This window comes from Brassica napus, chromosome A3, assembly GCF_020379485.1.
Source record: "Brassica napus cultivar Da-Ae chromosome A3, Da-Ae, whole genome shotgun sequence".
NCBI lineage: Eukaryota > Viridiplantae > Streptophyta > Magnoliopsida > Brassicales > Brassicaceae > Brassica > Brassica napus.
Window position 1 is genome coordinate 2,855,114 of NC_063436.1, and position 17,962 is coordinate 2,873,075.

General features: G+C 39.4%; 5 protein-coding genes across 16 annotated transcripts; all 5 read left to right on the plus strand.

Moving 5' to 3' along the window:
- The first annotated feature begins 714 nt into the window (after positions 1–714).
- LOC106441449 (pectinesterase inhibitor) lies at positions 715–1,543 on the plus strand. Its single transcript, XM_013883266.3, has 2 exons — positions 715–924; positions 1,125–1,543. Exons 1-2 carry the CDS (start codon positions 759–761, stop codon positions 1,478–1,480), a joined length of 522 nt encoding a protein of 173 aa, XP_013738720.1. The 5' UTR covers positions 715–758; the 3' UTR covers positions 1,481–1,543.
- A 518-nt stretch (positions 1,544–2,061) lies between these two features.
- LOC106431989 lies at positions 2,062–6,556 on the plus strand. 5 transcript variants are annotated; one of them, XR_002662173.2, is made up of 13 exons: positions 2,062–2,349; positions 2,656–2,785; positions 2,871–3,009; positions 3,122–3,334; positions 3,434–3,572; positions 3,690–3,840; positions 3,924–4,033; positions 4,126–4,223; positions 4,296–4,365; positions 4,479–5,773; positions 5,848–5,998; positions 6,110–6,256; positions 6,340–6,556. XR_002662173.2 is itself a non-coding variant. In XM_013872832.3 (12 exons), exons 1-11 carry the CDS (start codon positions 2,257–2,259, stop codon positions 5,888–5,890), a joined length of 2,481 nt encoding a protein of 826 aa, XP_013728286.2. In that variant the 5' UTR covers positions 2,062–2,256; the 3' UTR covers positions 5,891–5,929; positions 6,340–6,556. The 5 variants fall into 5 exon arrangements, 1 of the variants encoding a protein (XP_013728286.2); XR_002662172.2 differs by having other exon boundaries at positions 5,848–6,256; XR_001286320.3 differs by lacking the exon at positions 6,110–6,256.
- A 336-nt stretch (positions 6,557–6,892) lies between these two features.
- Positions 6,893–17,701, plus strand: LOC111198395 (F-box protein At4g22390). Of its 5 annotated transcripts, none has more exons than XM_048770476.1 (3): positions 6,893–8,077; positions 17,286–17,367; positions 17,490–17,701. In XM_048770476.1, exons 1-2 carry the CDS (start codon positions 6,945–6,947, stop codon positions 17,326–17,328), a joined length of 1,176 nt encoding a protein of 391 aa, XP_048626433.1. In that variant the 5' UTR covers positions 6,893–6,944; the 3' UTR covers positions 17,329–17,367; positions 17,490–17,701. The 5 variants fall into 5 exon arrangements, with proteins under 5 accessions (XP_048626433.1, XP_048626429.1, XP_048626423.1 ...); XM_048770472.1 differs by lacking the exons at positions 17,286–17,367; positions 17,490–17,701 and adding exons at positions 15,024–15,105; positions 15,384–15,575; XM_048770466.1 differs by lacking the exons at positions 17,286–17,367; positions 17,490–17,701 and adding exons at positions 8,173–8,256; positions 8,451–8,617 and having other exon boundaries at positions 6,894–8,077.
- On the plus strand, positions 9,014–13,324 carry LOC106432043 (F-box protein At4g22390). 4 transcript variants are annotated; one of them, XR_002662177.2, is made up of 4 exons: positions 9,035–10,250; positions 10,439–10,505; positions 10,638–10,733; positions 11,249–11,499. XR_002662177.2 is itself a non-coding variant. In XM_022711714.2 (3 exons), the coding sequence occupies exons 1-2, from the start codon at positions 9,088–9,090 to the stop codon at positions 10,479–10,481; spliced, it is 1,206 nt and encodes a 401-aa protein (XP_022567435.2). In that variant the 5' UTR covers positions 9,014–9,087; the 3' UTR covers positions 10,482–10,505; positions 10,638–10,853. The 4 variants fall into 4 exon arrangements, 3 of the variants coding, with proteins under 3 accessions (XP_022567435.2, XP_022567436.2, XP_048626389.1); XM_022711714.2 differs by lacking the exon at positions 11,249–11,499 and having other exon boundaries at positions 9,014–10,250; positions 10,638–10,853; XM_022711715.2 differs by lacking the exons at positions 10,638–10,733; positions 11,249–11,499 and adding an exon at positions 13,095–13,324.
- Positions 11,575–13,324, plus strand: LOC106432063 (F-box protein At4g22390-like). Its single transcript, XM_013872911.3, has 3 exons — positions 11,575–12,718; positions 12,893–12,959; positions 13,095–13,324. The coding sequence occupies exons 1-2, from the start codon at positions 11,595–11,597 to the stop codon at positions 12,933–12,935; spliced, it is 1,167 nt and encodes a 388-aa protein (XP_013728365.2). The 5' UTR covers positions 11,575–11,594; the 3' UTR covers positions 12,936–12,959; positions 13,095–13,324.
- Positions 17,702–17,962: the final 261 nt, after the last annotated feature.

Below are 17,962 nucleotides of genomic sequence, written 5' to 3' on the forward strand. Positions count from 1 at the left end.
AAAAAAAGAAGTAGAAATATGTCGAAATAATATTGGTTTTATAGTCATTTATATGTTTTGTAATAAAAAAAATTTGAACCCTTGATCACAAATTTTTTGATGTTGGACTTTTAATAGTTTTAGTTATTTAAAGTCATTTAAAAAAATTCAAATTATAACATGTATGAAAAATTTAAATTTTTATTATATATTTAATATGATTAGTTATTTTATGTTAATAATATAATTTAAAACATAAATGATGGAGAATACATAAATTGTTAGTAAATATTTATTATTAAAATTATTAATTATTATATATATACTATAATCATATATGGTAATTCCGTAACTTTTATTTGAGGAAAATTGAAAAATATTGACGGTACATGATTAATTAATTTTATGATTAATTTAATAAAAAATATAATATATATTCCGTGGATCGATATATTTCTCTATAAATTTTGAGAAGATGTCATTGACAAAATGTTACAATGTTTTCTTTTAATATATAGAAGATATGAAATTTATTACTTATTATACTTTTCAAATTTGATAAGTAATAATTTTTTTCTATAATTCATTAAACATAATAGGAATCATATATGATAGTATCATGTATTTAAAATATTTTATAATTTATTACTTATTGTACTTTTTCAAATTTGATAAGTAGTCAACTTTTCCATAATTCATTAAGCATAAATTAAGAACCATATATAAAAGTGTCTTTCTTACTAACTTTCTTTTCTTTTTATAGTTCCCAGTATAACAAAATGAATAACTTTATGAAGTTCTTCGCAATGTTCTTGTTCATCCAAACCCAGATAGCCTTGTCTCAACAAAATCTTATACAACAACTCTGCCAAAAAAACCGTTATGAACCCCTATGCGTCTCTACTCTCAATCTTGATCCTAGAAGCAAAACCTCAGATCTCCAAGGTAAGATCACAAATCGTTGTGTCATAACAACTTGATTAATAATAATATTTTTCTGTAAACACATGACTAGATGGTTATGATATTTAACATATGATTCACGTGAACTTTGTCTTATTCCCTCGTGCATATTTCAAAGTTATATCTAGCTAACAGATACACTTATATATATGTTTTATTTTGATTTACTTTTCATGCATCAGGGCTTGCGTCGATCTCTATCGATGCGACGACAAAGAAAACGAACGAGACGTTAACTTATCTCGCCAATTGTTTAGACCGAACTGGAGGAGATCGCGCAGCTTTTGAGGAGTACGGAACCTGTGTTGATCAGGATTACGGTGCGTCTATTGATAGGTATTTACCGGGGGCTTTGGCAAATCTAAAGGCTAAGAAATACTCTGCTGCGATAGCTAACTTGCAAGACGTTATGGATGCGACGGGTGATTGTGAGAACCAGTTCGCCGGAAGTTGTCCATTACCGGTGAGCCAACGTAACAAAGCCGTTCATGATATTGCCGATATGACTACTGACATCATCAAAACATTTGTCAAGTAGATAATGTATCGAAAATTAAGAAAAAAAATCAGTAAAAGCGAATAAGATTATGCAGTTTCCATTTTTCTTCACCATAGATAACTAGACGTTCTTTTTAAGTGATAAAAAATATTTAAAGAGAGAATATTTGGGAAGCTAAACAACCTGAGTTTAAAAAATACTAAACACGAGCGGTCATGCAAATATGAAACCATGAAACATATTTCATCAGGATACTCAGAGAGAGAGTTTATTTGTGAACTGCATTTCCGTTTAAAGATTAGTAAAAAAAATTTCATGAGTTTGGAATATCCAAAACTAATTAAAAAAATATTAGGAATAATCGGCTAATTCATACATCAAAAAACTCCAGCCATTGGTCTCAATTAGTACACGCACACATGAACGGTACAAATATATACGCCTAACAATTAATTAATTCAAATTCAATACAAGAACTAGCGAAATACTGTTTTTACATACACGAACATGTCAGTTACAGTTTGCTTATCTCCATGAGAAAATCATACTGGTTTTTACAATTAAAATAATTAATAAAAAGCAGCTTTCCTTTTAAATTGGTTAAAAACAAAAAGAAATCGAACCCAGGTTGAAGCAATTACTCATCCTTCACTCTACCACTGTGCCAAATCGAATTCAGTAAAGAAATGCTAGGGAAATCGTTACGTAGGAATTAGTCGATTTCCCTCGATTAGGGTATTCGTTTATCCCTTTGTCCCCACACTGTGTGCTCAGCTACCGAAGAAGTTGTGCATTCGAATCGCAGCGGAAAAACAATGACGACAGTTGTTCCCACCTCTGAAGAGGATCCTTCGCTCGCGATCGTCCGTTTCACTTCCCAGCTTGCCTGGGCCGATGCGGGCCCCGAGGTATACAGCCTCGTCTCTAGATCACAAACATGTGCAAACGATTGAATAATTTGATTCTTAGTGAACATTCCCATGCATATACATTGGAAGTTAGAATCGATAGATTATGAGGAATTGGATGTTTTCAATTGTAGAATTTGGCTGGCGATTTTAGATTTTGATGCGTATGTGTGTATTTGAAGTATGATCTGATCTTATACAGCTGAAACTAATTCCAATTGAGAAATTTTGTGTTCTAAGTACTGTGACTAATTGACTACTTCAATCTCACTTGATCTGCTTTTACGATTGTGTTCATTTGCTTAGGCTGCAGAGTCTCAGGTTACAAGACTATGCAGGGAGGCAGAGGAGTCTATAGTAGCCGGAAGGTGGCTGGATTTGGCAACGTTGATGGTAACTTCAGCTGACTTGGTTTCATCCAAGATCTCTGAGAAGGGTCAGTCTTTAATCATTCTAGCATAGCATCGGCTCATTTGTGTCTTTTACAATCCTTTAATTCGATGTTGTTTGCCTCTTATTAGATCTTGAGTGTACCTACACCATAATTTGCAGCCTTGTCAAGAATGTGAGCAGCCCTGAGGAAGTCCTTGAAATGGTGAAAGTGATCGCTTCTAAGGTTGTTCAACAGCCGAATGACAAAGCTTCATTGCGTTTGAAAATGTATGATCGTATGAATCTTTCAGCATTTCACTTTTTGGATTCTATAAGCATATGCCATATTTTTTCATTTATGTATTACACGTTTCTGATCTGTTGTTTTGTCTTTGTACAGTCTCTTCAATCTATATAACCTGCTGGACCACCCAAATGCTCGTTTCCAAGTATACATGAAAGCTCTGGAACTGGCTGTTAGCGGGAAGGTGGCAGATGATATAGTGCCTTCCTTTAAGAAGGTTGACAGCTTCTTGAAAGAGTGGAATATTGACATCAAAGATCAGAGGGAACTGTTTCTTGCCATTGCTAATGTGCTTAGAGAAAATAAAAGGTACAGTCTGCAACAAGTTTTTTTTTCAAATTTACCCATTGCTCAGTGGATGTTCTCTCTCATTTAGGTTAATGGTTTTGTGTTCTATCAATATTCCAGTTTGGCGAAAGAATCGCTTCAGTTTGTGACAAGATACTTGGCGACTTTCTCAAATGAGGATGCCCAGGTCCTGAGTGAAGCCAAAGACGAAGCTGTACGAGCAGCTATTGATTTTATCAAGGCTCCCAGTATATTTCAGGTATCATAATTCAGAAAGCATCAGCTGATTCAAATGTGTATAAATTCTTGCTTCTGACTTCTAATGTCATTGGAAGTTTTTAACTACGGCTTTTTTTTTCTTCTTTACGAAGTGCAGTGTGATTTATTAGACATGCCAGCCGTCGCACAACTGGAGAAGGATCCTAACAGTGCACTAGTTTACCAGCTACTTAAGATCTTTATTACTCAGAGGCTGGACGCATACATGGAATTCCAAAATGCAAATTCAGGATTTCTGCAAACCTATGGTAAGTTTCTTATCAGTTTTATTATATATTCTTAGTGAGCTCTTAAGTTGCACAGCGTAATAATGCTTAGATGGTGTTTGCAGGGCTTGTTGAGGAAGACTGTGTAGCGAAGATGAGATTGTTGTCACTGGTGGACTTGGCATCAGATGAATCTGGCAAAATACCATATGCCTCTATCAAGAACATTCTACAGGTAAAGCCTTTTGCTTGAACAAGACATAAAACGTTGATAGACCTTTTTTCGTTGCTTCTCAGAGTCATAGAATCTATTTTGGTGGGGCGCAGGTAAATGACGAGGAGGTTGAGTTGTGGGTGGTTAAGGCAATATCTGCGAAACTGGTTGATTGTAAGATGGATCAGATGAACCAATTTGTAATCGTCAGGCAAGTTTTATACGCTTTATCTTTCGGTTTATATAAAGTCGCACACATTCTAATAGTGCTTTCGCATTTCAGTCGCTGTGTAGAGAGTGAATTTGGACAAACGCAATGGCAATCTCTTAGAACAAAGCTTGCAGCTTGGCGGGTAATTACAAGACTTAGCAATTTTAGAACACAGCTACATTGAGAAATGAGAATGCTTGTGTAATAATAATAGCATATTTATTGTTGCATGTTCTTTGTGTCTGTGTTGTGCAGGACAATGTTGCGACTCAGGGAATAATGGCGAGTGTTCCGATGGATATCGTCAACGATGTATTCCTCCGTCTTCCGGCTTCTACGCTGGTACGATGTCGCGTCCTCTCGAAGCCTTGGTTCTCTCTTATAGACAGTTCTGACTTCCTAGCGTCGCATCTCAAGCGCACGCTCGAAACCGAAGAGCACCTCATGATCCTGCTGCAATCTCATCGCCTTCTACGTACAGTGTACCTCGACGGGCCGGATAAACTATCAGACGTCGACCATCCTTTGCAAACCGGTAATTTAACGAAGGTTTTCGGTTCGGTTAACGGTGTGATCGGTTTAACGAACTCTCCCGTCGTCTTAGCGCTTTTTAATCCGTCAACCCGGACAATCCACCGGTTACCGATTGAGCCTATTGATTTCTCGGAACGTTCCATCACACGCGAGTATGTGTTTTACGGATTAGGTTACGATTCGGTGAGCGACGATTACAAAGTTGTGAGGATGGTTCAGTCTAAGCATAAAGGCTATGAAGGTTATCCTCTCCAAATGGAAGGTTATCCTCTCCAAATGGAAGGTTATCCTGTCGAAACCAAAGTTTTCAGCTTAAAGAGTAATTCGTGGAAGAGAATCCATCTTCGTTTTGAGCCTCAAATTCCTTTCATGTTCTTGTATTACCATGTGCTGTATCGTCGTGGGAATGGTGTTCTTGCTAGCAATAGTCTTCACTGGGTCTTGCCTGGAAACCCTCTCGCCCTCAGCAAGATAATCAGATTTGATCTTGCCACTGATGATCTTAGTGTCCTCAGTGGCCCACTGGAGCTTTGCCATGAAGTTATGAATTTAGGTGTGTTAGACGGCTGCCTTTGTTTGATTTGTCACGACTACCACAACATCAGGAATGGCCATGTGGATGTTTGGATTTTGAGGGAATACGGAGGATCTTGGAGTAAATTCATTACTGTGCCGAAACCAGAGACTGTGGTGTCGTTTAAGTTTGTGAGACCTTTGATATATTCCAAGGACAGGAGCAAGATTCTCCTGGAGATAAACAGTGGGACGCTCATGTGGTTTGATTTGGTGGATAAGAGTTTTGAAACGCTTCAAATAAAGGGATATAAGGGTCCAAGTAACGCGGAGATCCTCGTGAGCAGCCTTGTTTTGGGATGTAAAGGTGTTTCTGGCAGAGCTCCAGAGAAGAGAATGTTGCAAAAGGGTAACAAAAGTTGGTATGCTCATCTTTGTAGCCTTGTTTTGGGGTGTAGAGGTGATCCTCGAGAAAAGGAAATAATGGTGAAGGGTAACAAAAGGTGCTATGCTCATCTTTTTAAACTGCTTTCTTATACGTATCAACTTGCTTAAACATCTTATGTTACAATCTCAGGAGAGGTGGTTTTCTGTCCAAGGGATTCAAGCTCAAGTTCTGAGCAAAGCACGGGAACTTTCAAGCCCAAACCTTCGTCAAGGTGACTATAATAAATCTAATGCTGATGAAATGTTTCCCTCAAGCTGGTATTCTTCTTTCACTTTTCGATGTGAGATTCCATTCTTAACCTGGTTACAATTATTGTAGCCTTTTTATCCATAGTTCCGTTAATCGTTGAAGATAAACATTAATCTTAGTAACTGCACATGTTTTATTTCAGAAGCTTACATTGACAGTGAAAATTATAAATAATTTGGGCCAAATTACTGCCACCGTAAATTTTCGTTACGGCAAAGTCATTGTCTTCTTGACGGGAGTGTTAGCAAGTGGAACTTGAGTCAACAAACATCATTGGATAACGTTGACAGTTAATAGAAAACTTACAATTTCAAGTGTTTTGGAGTGTGATCTGTGTAGGTGCAAATCTTTGACTTTTGGTTTGGTTTTCAGGTGCAAGGCGTAGGTGGAGAGGAAATGGCTTGAAGCAGCTTCATCAAATTCTAATCCCATATTAGGTCTTAGTACTAATTAGCTTTAACCTCTGTAGAAGGTATATTTCTTAAGAGAAGACAGTGTGCTTAGGTAGCTTCTTTTGAGTATGGCATGTTGCAATATAACGTTGTAGTTGGCTGCTGCATATATAAAATCTATGAATCTAGTAAAATTATATTTGGCTGCATGCAAATAGTTACTGAAGAATATTAATTAGAGAGCACAATGATATTAACGAAAATCGTGGATAAAACGTAACACATAAGAATCTTGCTACCACCCGGAAACAAAAGCATGTGAGCAAAGGTTTTGAGCAATGTTGTCATCATCTCTACTCCCATTAATTTCCACAATCGGATTGTGCAAATTAAAAGTTGGATCAGCTTTCTTCTTTGCGTTTACTTCTTAGAAAGCTAATCTTACAAGTTTTTCTGGGCCGAGCCTACAGGCCCATGAAGAGAAAGAGCCCCATGACAATACAGGCCCTTTTCGGAAACAAATATCTGAATCCCTAGAGCTGCTTCGATCACACTGAGACTGAGAGTAGCTTCCGACTGTAAACAATGGCGAATCTTCCGATGGATACCGTCGCCGATATATTCCTCCGTCTCCCTGCCACTACGCTGGTTCGATGTCGCGTCCTCTCGAAGCCTTGCTGCTCTCTGATCGACAGTCCCGACTTCATCGCCTCGCATCTCAAACGCACGCTCGAAACAGAAGATCACATCATGATCCTACTGCGAACCTATCTCCGTCTACGTACGGTGTACCTCGACGCACCGGATAAAGTCTCCCTCGTCAATCATCCTCTGCGAACCGGTGGTTTCACGGAAGTTTTCGGTTCGGTTAACGGTATAATCGGTTTAACCAACTCTCCTACTGATTTAGCGCTTTTCAATCCATCGACTCGCAAAATCCACCGCCTACCGGTTGAGCCTATCGATTTCTACGAACGTCAGATCACTCGCGAGTACGTGTTCTACGGATTAGGTCACGATTCGGTGAGCGATGATTACAAAGTCGTGAGGATGATTCAGTCTAAAGATAGAGGTGGTGATGAAAGCTTTGGCTATCCTTTCGAAGTCAAAGTGTTCAGCTTAAAGAGTAACAAATGGAAGAGAATCGATCTTCTTCCCGAGGACGTTGAGATTCTCTTCGACAACTTCTACTTCCTTCTCCTGTATCGCCGCGGGAACGGTGTTCTCGCTAGCAACAACCTTCACTGGATTTTGATTCATAACGAAGGAGATATCGGCATGAACACGATAATCAGATTTGATCTCGCTACCGAGGAGCTTGGAGTCGTCAATTTCGCGCATGATGTTTATGTTAAAGGGATGGATATAGGTGTGTTGGATGGCTGCCTCTGTATGATGTGTTATAACGAGGTTAGACATGCGGATGTTTGGATTATGAGGGAGTATGGAGGAGAGTGGAGTAAGTTCGTTTCTGTGCCGCAGCCGGAGAGTGTGGTTTCGTTTGAGTTTGTGAGGCCTTTGGTTTATTCTAAGGACAGGAGCAAGATTTTGCTGGAGATAAACAACGGGAAGCTCTTTTGGTTTGATTTGGCGAGTAAGAGTCTTGAAACGCTTGTGATAAAGGGTTGTGAGGTTCTTCCATGTAACGCGGAAATTGTTGTGAGTAGCCTTGTTTTGGGGTGTAAAGAAAATAAAATGGTGCAGAAGGGTAACAAAAGGTTGTATGCATATCTTAATTTTTTTGAGTTTTTAAAATTGTTAATGGTTAAAATGTAACAACTTTTGCTTAAACCATCTTGTGTTACAATCTCAGGAGAGATGATTTTCTGTCCAAGGGATTCAAGCTGAAGTTGTGAGCAAAGCAGGGGGGAACTTCAAAGCCCAAAAATTCATGAAGGTAAGTGTAAAGAATCTAATGGTCGTGACTCGTGACTGTTTCCTTTGTATTCTTGTTTCTCTTAGTGTGAGATTTCCATTCTTAACCTGGATACATTATTGGAAATCTTAGAAAGTGGAACTTGAGTCGACATCTGTAGGGTAATGTTTACGTCACAGTATATGAAAAAAATTGACTTTTGGTTTGATTTTCAGGTGCAAGGGCGTAGACGGGTGAGGAAATGGCTTGAAACAGCTTCATCAAATTCTAATCCCATATTAGATCTCAAGTACTAATTAGCTTAAAACTATGTAGTACGTATATTTGCTAAGAGTAGACTGTATGCTTAGGCGACTTCTTTTGAGTATGGCATGTTGTAATATGAGGCTGTAGTTGGTTGCATATATAAAAATCTAAGAATCTAGTAAAACTAAATATGGCTGCAAATAGTTACTGAAGAAATATATTTAATTAGATACATAAATGATATGAATAAAACCGTCGATGTACAAAACACATTAAAAAAAACTAGCTGCCATTGTTGATTCATGCTAACAAGGCAAGGTACTCATACATCATCATAAGCTCAGGGGTTGAACGTCCGTTGAAGAAGAAGAAGCACTCAGTTTATTTGACTGATTTTGCTCCACCGTTGGATCAGCTTTCTTTTTGCCCTGACGTCTTTTTGTCAATAATCCAAGTTTTTATTGGGCCAAGCCTACAAGGCCCATGAATAAGAAAATTACACAAACGTCCCTCTTCGAGTCAAAATATCTTAGTCCCTCCATGTTGTCAAACCCTAGATCTTCTCACTTACACTGAGACTGAGAGAGTAGCTTCCCAGAGAAAACAATGGCGAATATGAATATGCCGATGGATGTCGTTAACGATCTATTCCTCCGCCTCCCTGCTACTACGCTGGTACGATGTCGCGTCCTCTCGAAGCCTTGCTACTCTCTCATCGACAGTCCCGACTTCATCGCCTCGCATCTCAAACGCACGCTAGAAACCGAAGAGCACCTCATGATCCTGCTACAATCGCCTCAGCTTCTTCGTACGGTGTACCTCGACGCACCGGATAAACTCTCCGACGTCGAGCATCCTCTACAAACCGGCGGCGTCACGGAAGTTTTCGGTTCGGTTAACGGTATTATCGGTTTAACGAACTCTCCTCTCGACTTAGCGCTTTTCAATCCATCAACTCGCAAAATCCACCGCCTACCGATTGCGTCTATTGATTTCCCTGAGCATTCCATCAGTCGCGAGAATGTGTTTTACGGATTAGGTTACGATTCGATGAGCGATGATTACAAAGTCGTGAGGATCATTCAGTCTAAGGATGAAGGTGATGAAGGCGATGAAAGCTTTGGTTACGCTTTAGAAATCAAAGTTTTCAGCTTAAAGAGTAATCAATGGAAGAGAATCCGTGTTAACTTTGAGGTTCAGATTCTCTTCATCTACTTCTATTACGATCTGCTGCATCGCCGTGGGAATGGTGTTCTCGCTAGCAACAGTCTTCACTGGATTTTGCCTCGAACTGGTGGACATACTGCGTTCAACACGATTATCAGATTTGATCTTGCTTCTGACAATCTTGGAGTCCTTAACTTCCCGCAGGATCTTTACTGTGAAGATGATATGGATATTGGTGTGTTAGATGGATGCCTTTGCTTGATGTGTTACAGTGAGTCTAGCCATGTGGATGTTTGGATTTTGAGGGAGTATCAAGGAAAATGGAGCAAGTTCATTACTGTGCCGAAACCAGAGACTGTGGTTTCGTTTGAGTTTGTGAGACCTATGATCTACTCCAAGGACAGGAGCAAGATTTTGCTGGAGTTAAACAATGGGAAGCTCGTGTGGTTTGATTTGGAGAGTAAGAGTTTTGAAGCGCTTGAAATAAAGGGCTGTGAGGGTCCGTGTAATGCTGAAATCGTGGTGAGTAGCCTTGTTTTGGGATGTAATGGTGATCCTTGCAGAGCTCAAGAAAAGAAGATAATGCAGGAGAGTGACAACAGGTTGTATGCTTATCTTTCTAAAGTGCTTTATTATTTGATTCCCTGATAAATTTTACAGTAAGGCAAACCTTTTTTTTTTTTTACAGTAAGGCAAACCTGTGTATTGGGTATCTTCATTCTTTGAGATTTTAGAATTGCAAATGGTAAAAAGTAACTACTTGCTTAAACATATTATGTTACAATCTCAGGGGGGATGAATGTCTGTCCAAGGGATTCAAGCTGAATTTATGAACAAAGCAGGGGAACTTTATAAAGGTAAGCAATCTAATGGTCGTGAGTGTTTCCTGAGTTGGCATTCTTCATAATATATGAAAAATCTTATTGTTTCAAGTGTTTAGGAGTTTGAACTGTGTAGTTGCAGAAATTGACTTTTGGTTTGATTTTCAGGTTCAGGGCGTTAGAGGGGAGAGGAAATTGCTTGAAGCAGCTCTATCAAATTCTAATCCCAGTCTTAGTACTAATTAGCTTTAACCTCTGTAGAAGGTATATTTCTTAAGTGAAGACAGTGTGCTTAGGTAACTTATTTTGAGTATGGACTATTGCAATATAACGCTGTAGTTGGCTGCTGCATATATGAAATCTAAGAATCTAGTAAAACCAAAATCTGGCTGCAAATAGTTACTGAAGAATATTTGACTAAATACACAATTGACATGATGAAAGTCGCCAGTAAACAAAATACACTAGAAACGATCTAACAGCGTTGTGCACAGGACAATGTTTTGAATGTTAGTGATTGATTTGATTGATTACAAGAGAAATGATCACTCACACACACACTCTCCCCTCTAAACCTCACATCCTCTCATCACGTAAATAAACTCCTAAACCCAGATAATCCCCCACCAAAACCCCTCCACCTAATATATAGACAAAATAACTAAACCAAAAAGTTATTAAACCATAGTTACTTTGATTATACTAGAGTTTCTTGCGCTTATCCTCCCTTAACCAATGCTTATTCTGATCCTCTCTTAACCAATTTCCTTATGTGTCAGTTGGTTATCAGCACAATTCAAGCTAACAATGCAACCGAGGAAGTCAACTCATGCATAATCATCGTCTCAGGGATACTGACTTGCTGTTGAAAATGCTAAGTTTATTGTTCCACTGTGGGCTCTTTTTATTCCTCTTAGCCTTGACCTCATTTTGTCCATTAGATCGTGTTGAGACTTATAAAGCTAAATACAATTTTTCTTGGGACGAGCCCACGAGGCCCAAAAAGAGAAAAAGTTACAATTAATTACACAATTGTCCTTCTTCGAAACAAATATCTGAATCCTGTGAAACCCTTGCGGTGCTCACTCACACTGAGACTGAGAGAGTAGCTTCCCAGAGAAAACAATGGCGAATCTTCCGATGGATATCGTCAACGACGTCTTCCTCCGTCTCCCCGCTACTACGCTGGTCCGATGTCGCGTCCTCTCGAAGCCTTGCTTCTCTCTCATCGACAGTCCTGACTTCGTTGCCTCGCATCTCAAACGCACGCTCGAAACCGGAGATCACCTCATGATCCTACTCCGATCCCCTCGTCTTCTACGTACGGTGTACCTCGACGCACCGGATAAAATCTCAGACGTTGAGCATCCTCTGCAAACCGATGGCTCCACAGAGGTTTTTGGTTCGGTTAACGGCTTAGTTGGTTTAACGAACTCTCCTGTTGACTTAGCTCTTTTCAATCCATCAACTCGGAAGATCCACCGCTTACCGATTGAGCCTATTGATTTCACTGAGCATTCCATCTCTCGCGAGAATGTGTTTTACGGATTAGGTTACGATTCCGTGAGCGACGATTACAAAGTTGTGAGGATGGTTCAGTCTAAGGATAGAGGTATTGAAAGATTTGGCTATCCTTTCGAAGTCAAAGTTTTCAGCTTAAAAAGGAACAGATGGAAGAGAATCCGTGAGGTTCAGATTCTTTTCATTCACTTCTATTACCGTTTTCTGTATCCTAGTGGAAATGGTGTTCTTGCTGGCAACAGTCTTCACTGGATTTTGCCTCGGCGTCAAGGACTTATCGCCGGCAACAGGATAATCAGATTTGATCTTGCGTCTGATGATCTTGGAGTCCTCAGTTTTCCACAGGAGCTTTACTTTGAAGATAATATGGAGATGGGTGTGTTAGATGGCTGCCTTTGCTTCATGTGTTACAGCATGTTTAGCCATGTGGAGGTTTGGATTTTGAGGGAGTATCAAGGAAAATGGTCTAAGTTCATTACTGTGGAGTCGTATAACTTTATCAGACCTCTGATCTATTCTAAGGACAGGAGCAAGATTTTGATGGAGATAAACGGTGAGAAGCTGGTGTGGTATGATTTGGCTAGTAAGAGTTTTGAAACGTTTGTGATAAAGGGTTGTGAGGGTCTTCAATGTAGCGCAGAAATTGTTGTGAGTAGCCTCGTTTTGGGATGTAAAGGTGATCCTCACAGAGCTCGAGAAAAGAAAATGTTGCAGAAGGGTAGCAAAAGGTGGGGGTATGCTCATCTTTATAATGTGCTTTCTTACTTGTTTTGATTCCTTGATCAGATTTCTCGATATGGTCAAGACAATAAGGCAAATCCGAGTCTTGAGTATCTTTATTCTTTGAGATTTTAGGATTGTAAATTGTGACTTGCTAAAAACATCTTATGTTACAATCTCAGGAGAGATGATTTTCTGTCCAAGGGATTCAAGCTGAAGTTATGAACAAAGCAGGGGAACTTTATAAAGGTAAACTTAATGATTCTAATGGTCGTGAATGTTTCCCTCAAGTTGGCATTCTTCACAATATATGAAAATCATATTGTTTATAGTGTTTTGGAGTTTGAACCGTGTAGGTGCTTGATCTTTTGGTTTGATTTTCAGGTTCAGGGCGTTAAGGGGGAGAGGAAATTGCTTGAAGCAGCTCTATCAAATTCTAATCCCAGTCTTAGTACTAATTAGCTTTAACCTCTATAGAAGGTATATTCCTTAAGAGAAGACAGTGTGCTTAGGTAACTTCTTTTGAGGATTGCATGTTGCAATATAACGCTGTCGTTGACTGCTGCATATATAAAATTTAAGCATCTAGTAAAATTAAAATCAGTCTGCAAATAGTTACTGAAGAATATTTGATTAGATACACAATAATATAAAGAAAAGCGTGATAATTAGAAGAAAAAAAATTGTTGATAAACAAAAACATAAGAAACTAGCTACCAGAGTTGATTCAAGCTAACAAGTCAATTGACTGTCTTGTTGAAGAAAAGGCAATCAGATTTTTTTCTAAATCAAATTTGTCCATGAGGTTGTGTTGTGACTTGAAAAGATTAATACATTTTTTCTTACGAGATTTAGTGGGCCGAGCATACGAGGCCCACAAATGTACTTGGAAACAAATATCTAAATCACCAGGGATTGTAATTTTGTGAAACCCTTGATTTTCTCGGTCACACCGAGACTGAGAGAGAGTAGCTTCCCAGAGAAGACAATGGCGAATATGCCGATGGATATCGTCACCGACGTCTTCCTCCGTCTCCCCGCTTCTATGCTGGTCCGATGCCGCGTCCTCTCGAAGCCTTGCTTCTCTCTCATCGACAGTCCCGACTTCGTCGCATCGCATCTCAAACGCACGCTCGAAACCGAAGAGCACCTCATGATCTTGCTGCAATCCGATCGCCTTTTACGTACGGTGTACCTCGACGCACCGGATAAACTCTCCGACGTTGAGAATCCTTTGCCAACCGGTGGTTTCACGGAGGTTTTCGGTTCGGTTAACGGTTTGATCGGTTTAACCAACTCTCCTGTTGATTTATCGATTTTCAATCCATCGACTCGCAAAATCCACCGCTTACCGATCGAGCCTATCGATTTCCCTCAATATTCCATCACTCGCCAGTATGTGTTTTACGGATTAGGTCACGATTCGGTGAGTGATGATTACAAAGTCGTGAGGATGGTTCAGTGTAAGCATAAAGATGGTGATGGAGGTTATCCTTTCGAAATCAAAGTTTTCAGCTTAAAGAGTAATAAATGGAAGAGAATCCATCTTCGCTTTGAGGTTCAGAATCTCTTATCCCACTTCTATTACAATCTAACGTATCGTAGTGGGAATGGTGTTCTTGCTAGCAACAGTTTTCACTGGATTCTACCTCGAAGTGAAGGATATATCGAATTCAACACTGTCATCAGATTTGATCTTGCCTCTGACGATCTTGGTGTCCTTAGCTTCCCAGAGGAGCTTTACCATGAAGATTATATGGATATAGGTGTGTTAGATGGCTCCCTTTGCTTGATGTGTTACGGCGATTTTAGCCATGTGGATGTTTGGATTCTGAGGGAGTATGGAGGAAAGTGGAGTAAGTTCATTACGGTGCCGACATCGGAGACTGTGGTTTCGTTAGAGTTTGTGAGGCCTTTGATCTATTCCAAGGACAGGAGCAAGATTTTGCTGGAGATAAACAATGGGAAGCTCTTTTGGTTTGATTTGGGGAGTAAGAGTTTTGAAATGCTTGTGATAAAGGGTTATGATGAGGATCGTCCATGGAACGTAGAAATTGTTGTGAGTAGCCTTGTTTTGGGATGTAAAGGTGATCCTCGCAGAGCTCGAGAAAAGAAAATGATGCAGAAGGTCAACAAAAGGTGCTATTGCTCATCTTTATATTGTGCTTTATTACTTGTTTTGATTCCCTGATCAGATTCTTAGATATGGAGAAAATTTGAGCCTTGTGTATCTTTTTCATTCTTTTAAGATTTTAGGATTGCAAATGGTAAATTGTATCAATTTGCTTAAACCATCTTGTGTTACACTCTCAGGAGGGATGATTTTCTGTCCAAGGGATTCAAACTCAAGTTATAAGAAAAGCAGGGGAACTTCAATGCCCAACACTTTATAAAGGTAAGTGATGAGTGTTTGTATTCTTCTTTCTCTTAGTGTGAGATCTCCAATTTTTAACCTGTGTACATTATTGGATATCTTAGTAAGTGGAACTTGAGTCAACATCATTAGGGTAACGTTTACGATTCACAATATATGAAAAAAACCTCACTATTTCAAGTGGTTTGGAGTTTGAAACGTGTATGTGCATTCACAATATATGAAAAATCTGACTGTTTCAGGTGTTTTGGAGTTTGAAACGTGTATGTGCAAATCTTAACTTTTTGTTTGAATTTCAGGTGCAGGGCCGTAAGAGGGAGAAGAAATTGCTTGAAGCAACTTTATCAAATCCTAATCCTATATTAGATGATCTTAGTACTATTTAGCTTAACCTATGTAGTAGAAGGTATATTCACGAAGAAAAGACTGTGTCCTACGCTCTGTAGTTGGTTGAATTTATAAAATCCAAGAATGTAGTAAAATTTAATCTAGCTGCAAATAGTTACTGAAGAAAATTTGACTAGCTACACACGATGATAGATGAAGAAAATCGCCGTTAAACAAAACACGTAAGTAACGAGCTATCAGAGTTGTGCAGGACAATGATTCAAATGTTAGTTATCAGCACAAATTCAAGCTAACGAGGCAACAGAGAAAGGCACTCATGCATCATCATCGTCTCATGATCGACTGTCCGTTGAAGGCTCTCAGTTTATTTGACAGATTTTGTTCCACCGTTGGATCTTTTGATTCTACTTAGCCTTGACCTCATTTTTCTCCATTAGATTGTGTTGAGACTTATAAAGCTAAATACATTTTTTTCTTGGGCCGAGCCCACCCACGAGGCCCAAATATAGAAAAGTTTTACGGTTACACAAATGTCCCTCTTCGAAACAAATATCTGAAAGAAACCCTAGAGCTGATCACTCACACTTGAGACTCAGAGAATAGCTTCGCTGAGACAACAATGGCGAATATGCCGATGGATATCGTCAACGATGTCTTCCTCCGTCTCCCCGCTTCTACGCTGGTCCGATGTCGCCTCCTCTCGAAGCCTTGCTTCTCTCTGATCGACAGTCCTGACTTCGCCGCGTCTCATCTCAAACGCACGCTCGAAACCGAAGAGCACCTCATGATCTTGCTGCTATCCCATCGCCTTCTACGTACGATGTACCTCGACGCACAGGATAAACTCTCTGACGTGGAGCATCCTCTGCAAATCGGTGGCTTAACGGAGGTTTTCGGTTCGGTTAACGGCGTGATCGGTTTAACAAACTCTCCTGTTGATTTAGCGATTTTCAATCCATCGACTCGCAAAATCCACCGCTTACCGATTGAGCCTATCGATTTCTCGGAACAGTTCATCACACGCGAGAATGTGTTTTACGGATTAGGCTACGATTCGGTGAGCGATGATTACAAAGTCGTGAGGATGATTCAATCCAAGTACAAAGGCGATGGAGTCGAGGAAAGCTTTGGTTACGCTTTAGAAATCAAAGTTTTCAGCTTAAAGAGTAATCAATGGAAGAGAGTCCATCTTCTCTTTGAGGTTCAGATTCTCTTCATCTACTTTTATTACGATCTGCTGCATCGCCGTGGGAATGGTGTTCTCGCTAGCAATAGTCTTCACTGGATTTTGCCTCGAACTGGTGGACATACTGCCTTCAACACGATAATCAGATTTGATCTTGCTTCTGATGATCTTGGAGTGCTTAGCTTCCCGCAGGATCTTTACTTGGAAGATGATATGGATATTGGTGTGCTGGATGGCTGCCTTTGCTTGATGTGTTACAGTGAGTCTAGCCATGTGGGTGTTTGGATTTTGAGGGAATATGAAGGAGAATGGTCTAAGTTCATTACGGTGCCGAAACCTGAGACTGTGGTGTCGTTTGAATTTGTGAGACCTATGATCTATTCTAAGGACAGGAGCAAGATTTTGCTGGAGATAAACAATGGGAAGCTGATGTGGTTTGATTTGGAGAGTAAGGGTTTTGAAACGCTTGGAATAAAGGGTTGTGAGAGTCCGTGTAATGCTGAAATCATGGTGAGTAGCCTTGTTTTGGGATGTAATGGTGATCCTCGCAGAGCTCAAGAGAAGAAGATGATGCAGAAGGGTAACAAAAGGTTGTATGCATTGTCTTTTTAAGATTTTGAGGATTGCTAATGGTAACTTGCTTAAACATCTTATGTTACTATCTCAGGGGGGATGGTTTTCTGTCCAAGGGATTCAAGCTGAAGTTCTGAGCAATGCAGAGGAACTTCAAAGCCCAAACCTTTATCAAGGTAAGTGTAATGAATCTAACATTTACAACTCACAACACTGTATATAAGATATCTTACTATTTCAAGTGTTTAGGAGTTTGAACTGTGTAGTTGCAGAAATTGACTTTTGGTTTGATTTTCAGGTTCATGGCGTTAGGGGGGAGAGGAAATTGCTTGAAGCAGCTCTATCAAATTCTAATCCCATATTAGGTCTTAGTACTAATTAGCTTTAACCTCTGTAGAAGGTATATTTCTTAAGAGAAGACAGTGTGCGTAGGTAACTTCTTTTGAGTATGGACTATTGCAATACAACACTATAGTTTGTTGCATATATTAAAAATCTAGTAAAATTAAATCTGGCTGCAAATAGTTACTGAAGAATATTTGATTAGATACACAATAATATGAAAAAAATCGTTGATAAACAAAAACATAAGAAACTAGCTACCAGAGTTGATTCAAGCTAACAAGTCAACAGAGGATTGACTGTCTTGTTGAAGAAGAGGCAATCTGTTTTTTTCTTTGATCAAATTTGTCCATGAGATTGTGTTGTGACTTGAAAAGATTACTACATTTTTTCTTACGAGATTTATTGGGCCGAGAATACGAGGCCCAC

What these genes read in the sequence shown, in the direction of transcription:
- LOC111198395 (XM_048770461.1), top strand. Translation starts at nt 16,052, where the DNA reads ATGGCGAATATGCCGATGGATATCGTCAACGATGTCTTCCTCCGTCTC. An exon ending in ATGCAGAAGGGTAACAAAAG is followed by an intron (nt 17,209 to 17,285) that starts GTTGTATGCATT and finishes TTACTATCTCAG; the next exon opens with GGGGGATGGTTTTCTGTCCA.
- LOC106431989 (XM_013872832.3), top strand. Translation starts at nt 2,257, where the DNA reads ATGACGACAGTTGTTCCCACCTCTGAAGAGGATCCTTCGCTCGCGATC. An exon ending in AGGCTCCCAGTATATTTCAG is followed by an intron (nt 3,573 to 3,689) that starts GTATCATAATTC and finishes TACGAAGTGCAG; the next exon opens with TGTGATTTATTAGACATGCC. An exon ending in CAAAGCTTGCAGCTTGGCGG is followed by an intron (nt 4,366 to 4,478) that starts GTAATTACAAGA and finishes TGTGTTGTGCAG; the next exon opens with GACAATGTTGCGACTCAGGG.
- LOC106432063 (XM_013872911.3), top strand. Translation starts at nt 11,595, where the DNA reads ATGGCGAATCTTCCGATGGATATCGTCAACGACGTCTTCCTCCGTCTC. An exon ending in TTGCAGAAGGGTAGCAAAAG is followed by an intron (nt 12,719 to 12,892) that starts GTGGGGGTATGC and finishes TTACAATCTCAG; the next exon opens with GAGAGATGATTTTCTGTCCA.
- LOC106432043 (XM_048770432.1), top strand. Translation starts at nt 9,088, where the DNA reads ATGGCGAATATGAATATGCCGATGGATGTCGTTAACGATCTATTCCTC. An exon ending in ATGCAGGAGAGTGACAACAG is followed by an intron (nt 10,251 to 10,336) that starts GTTGTATGCTTA and finishes TTTTTTTTACAG; the next exon opens with TAAGGCAAACCTGTGTATTG.
- LOC106441449 (XM_013883266.3), top strand. Translation starts at nt 759, where the DNA reads ATGAATAACTTTATGAAGTTCTTCGCAATGTTCTTGTTCATCCAAACC. An exon ending in CAAAACCTCAGATCTCCAAG is followed by an intron (nt 925 to 1,124) that starts GTAAGATCACAA and finishes TTCATGCATCAG; the next exon opens with GGCTTGCGTCGATCTCTATC.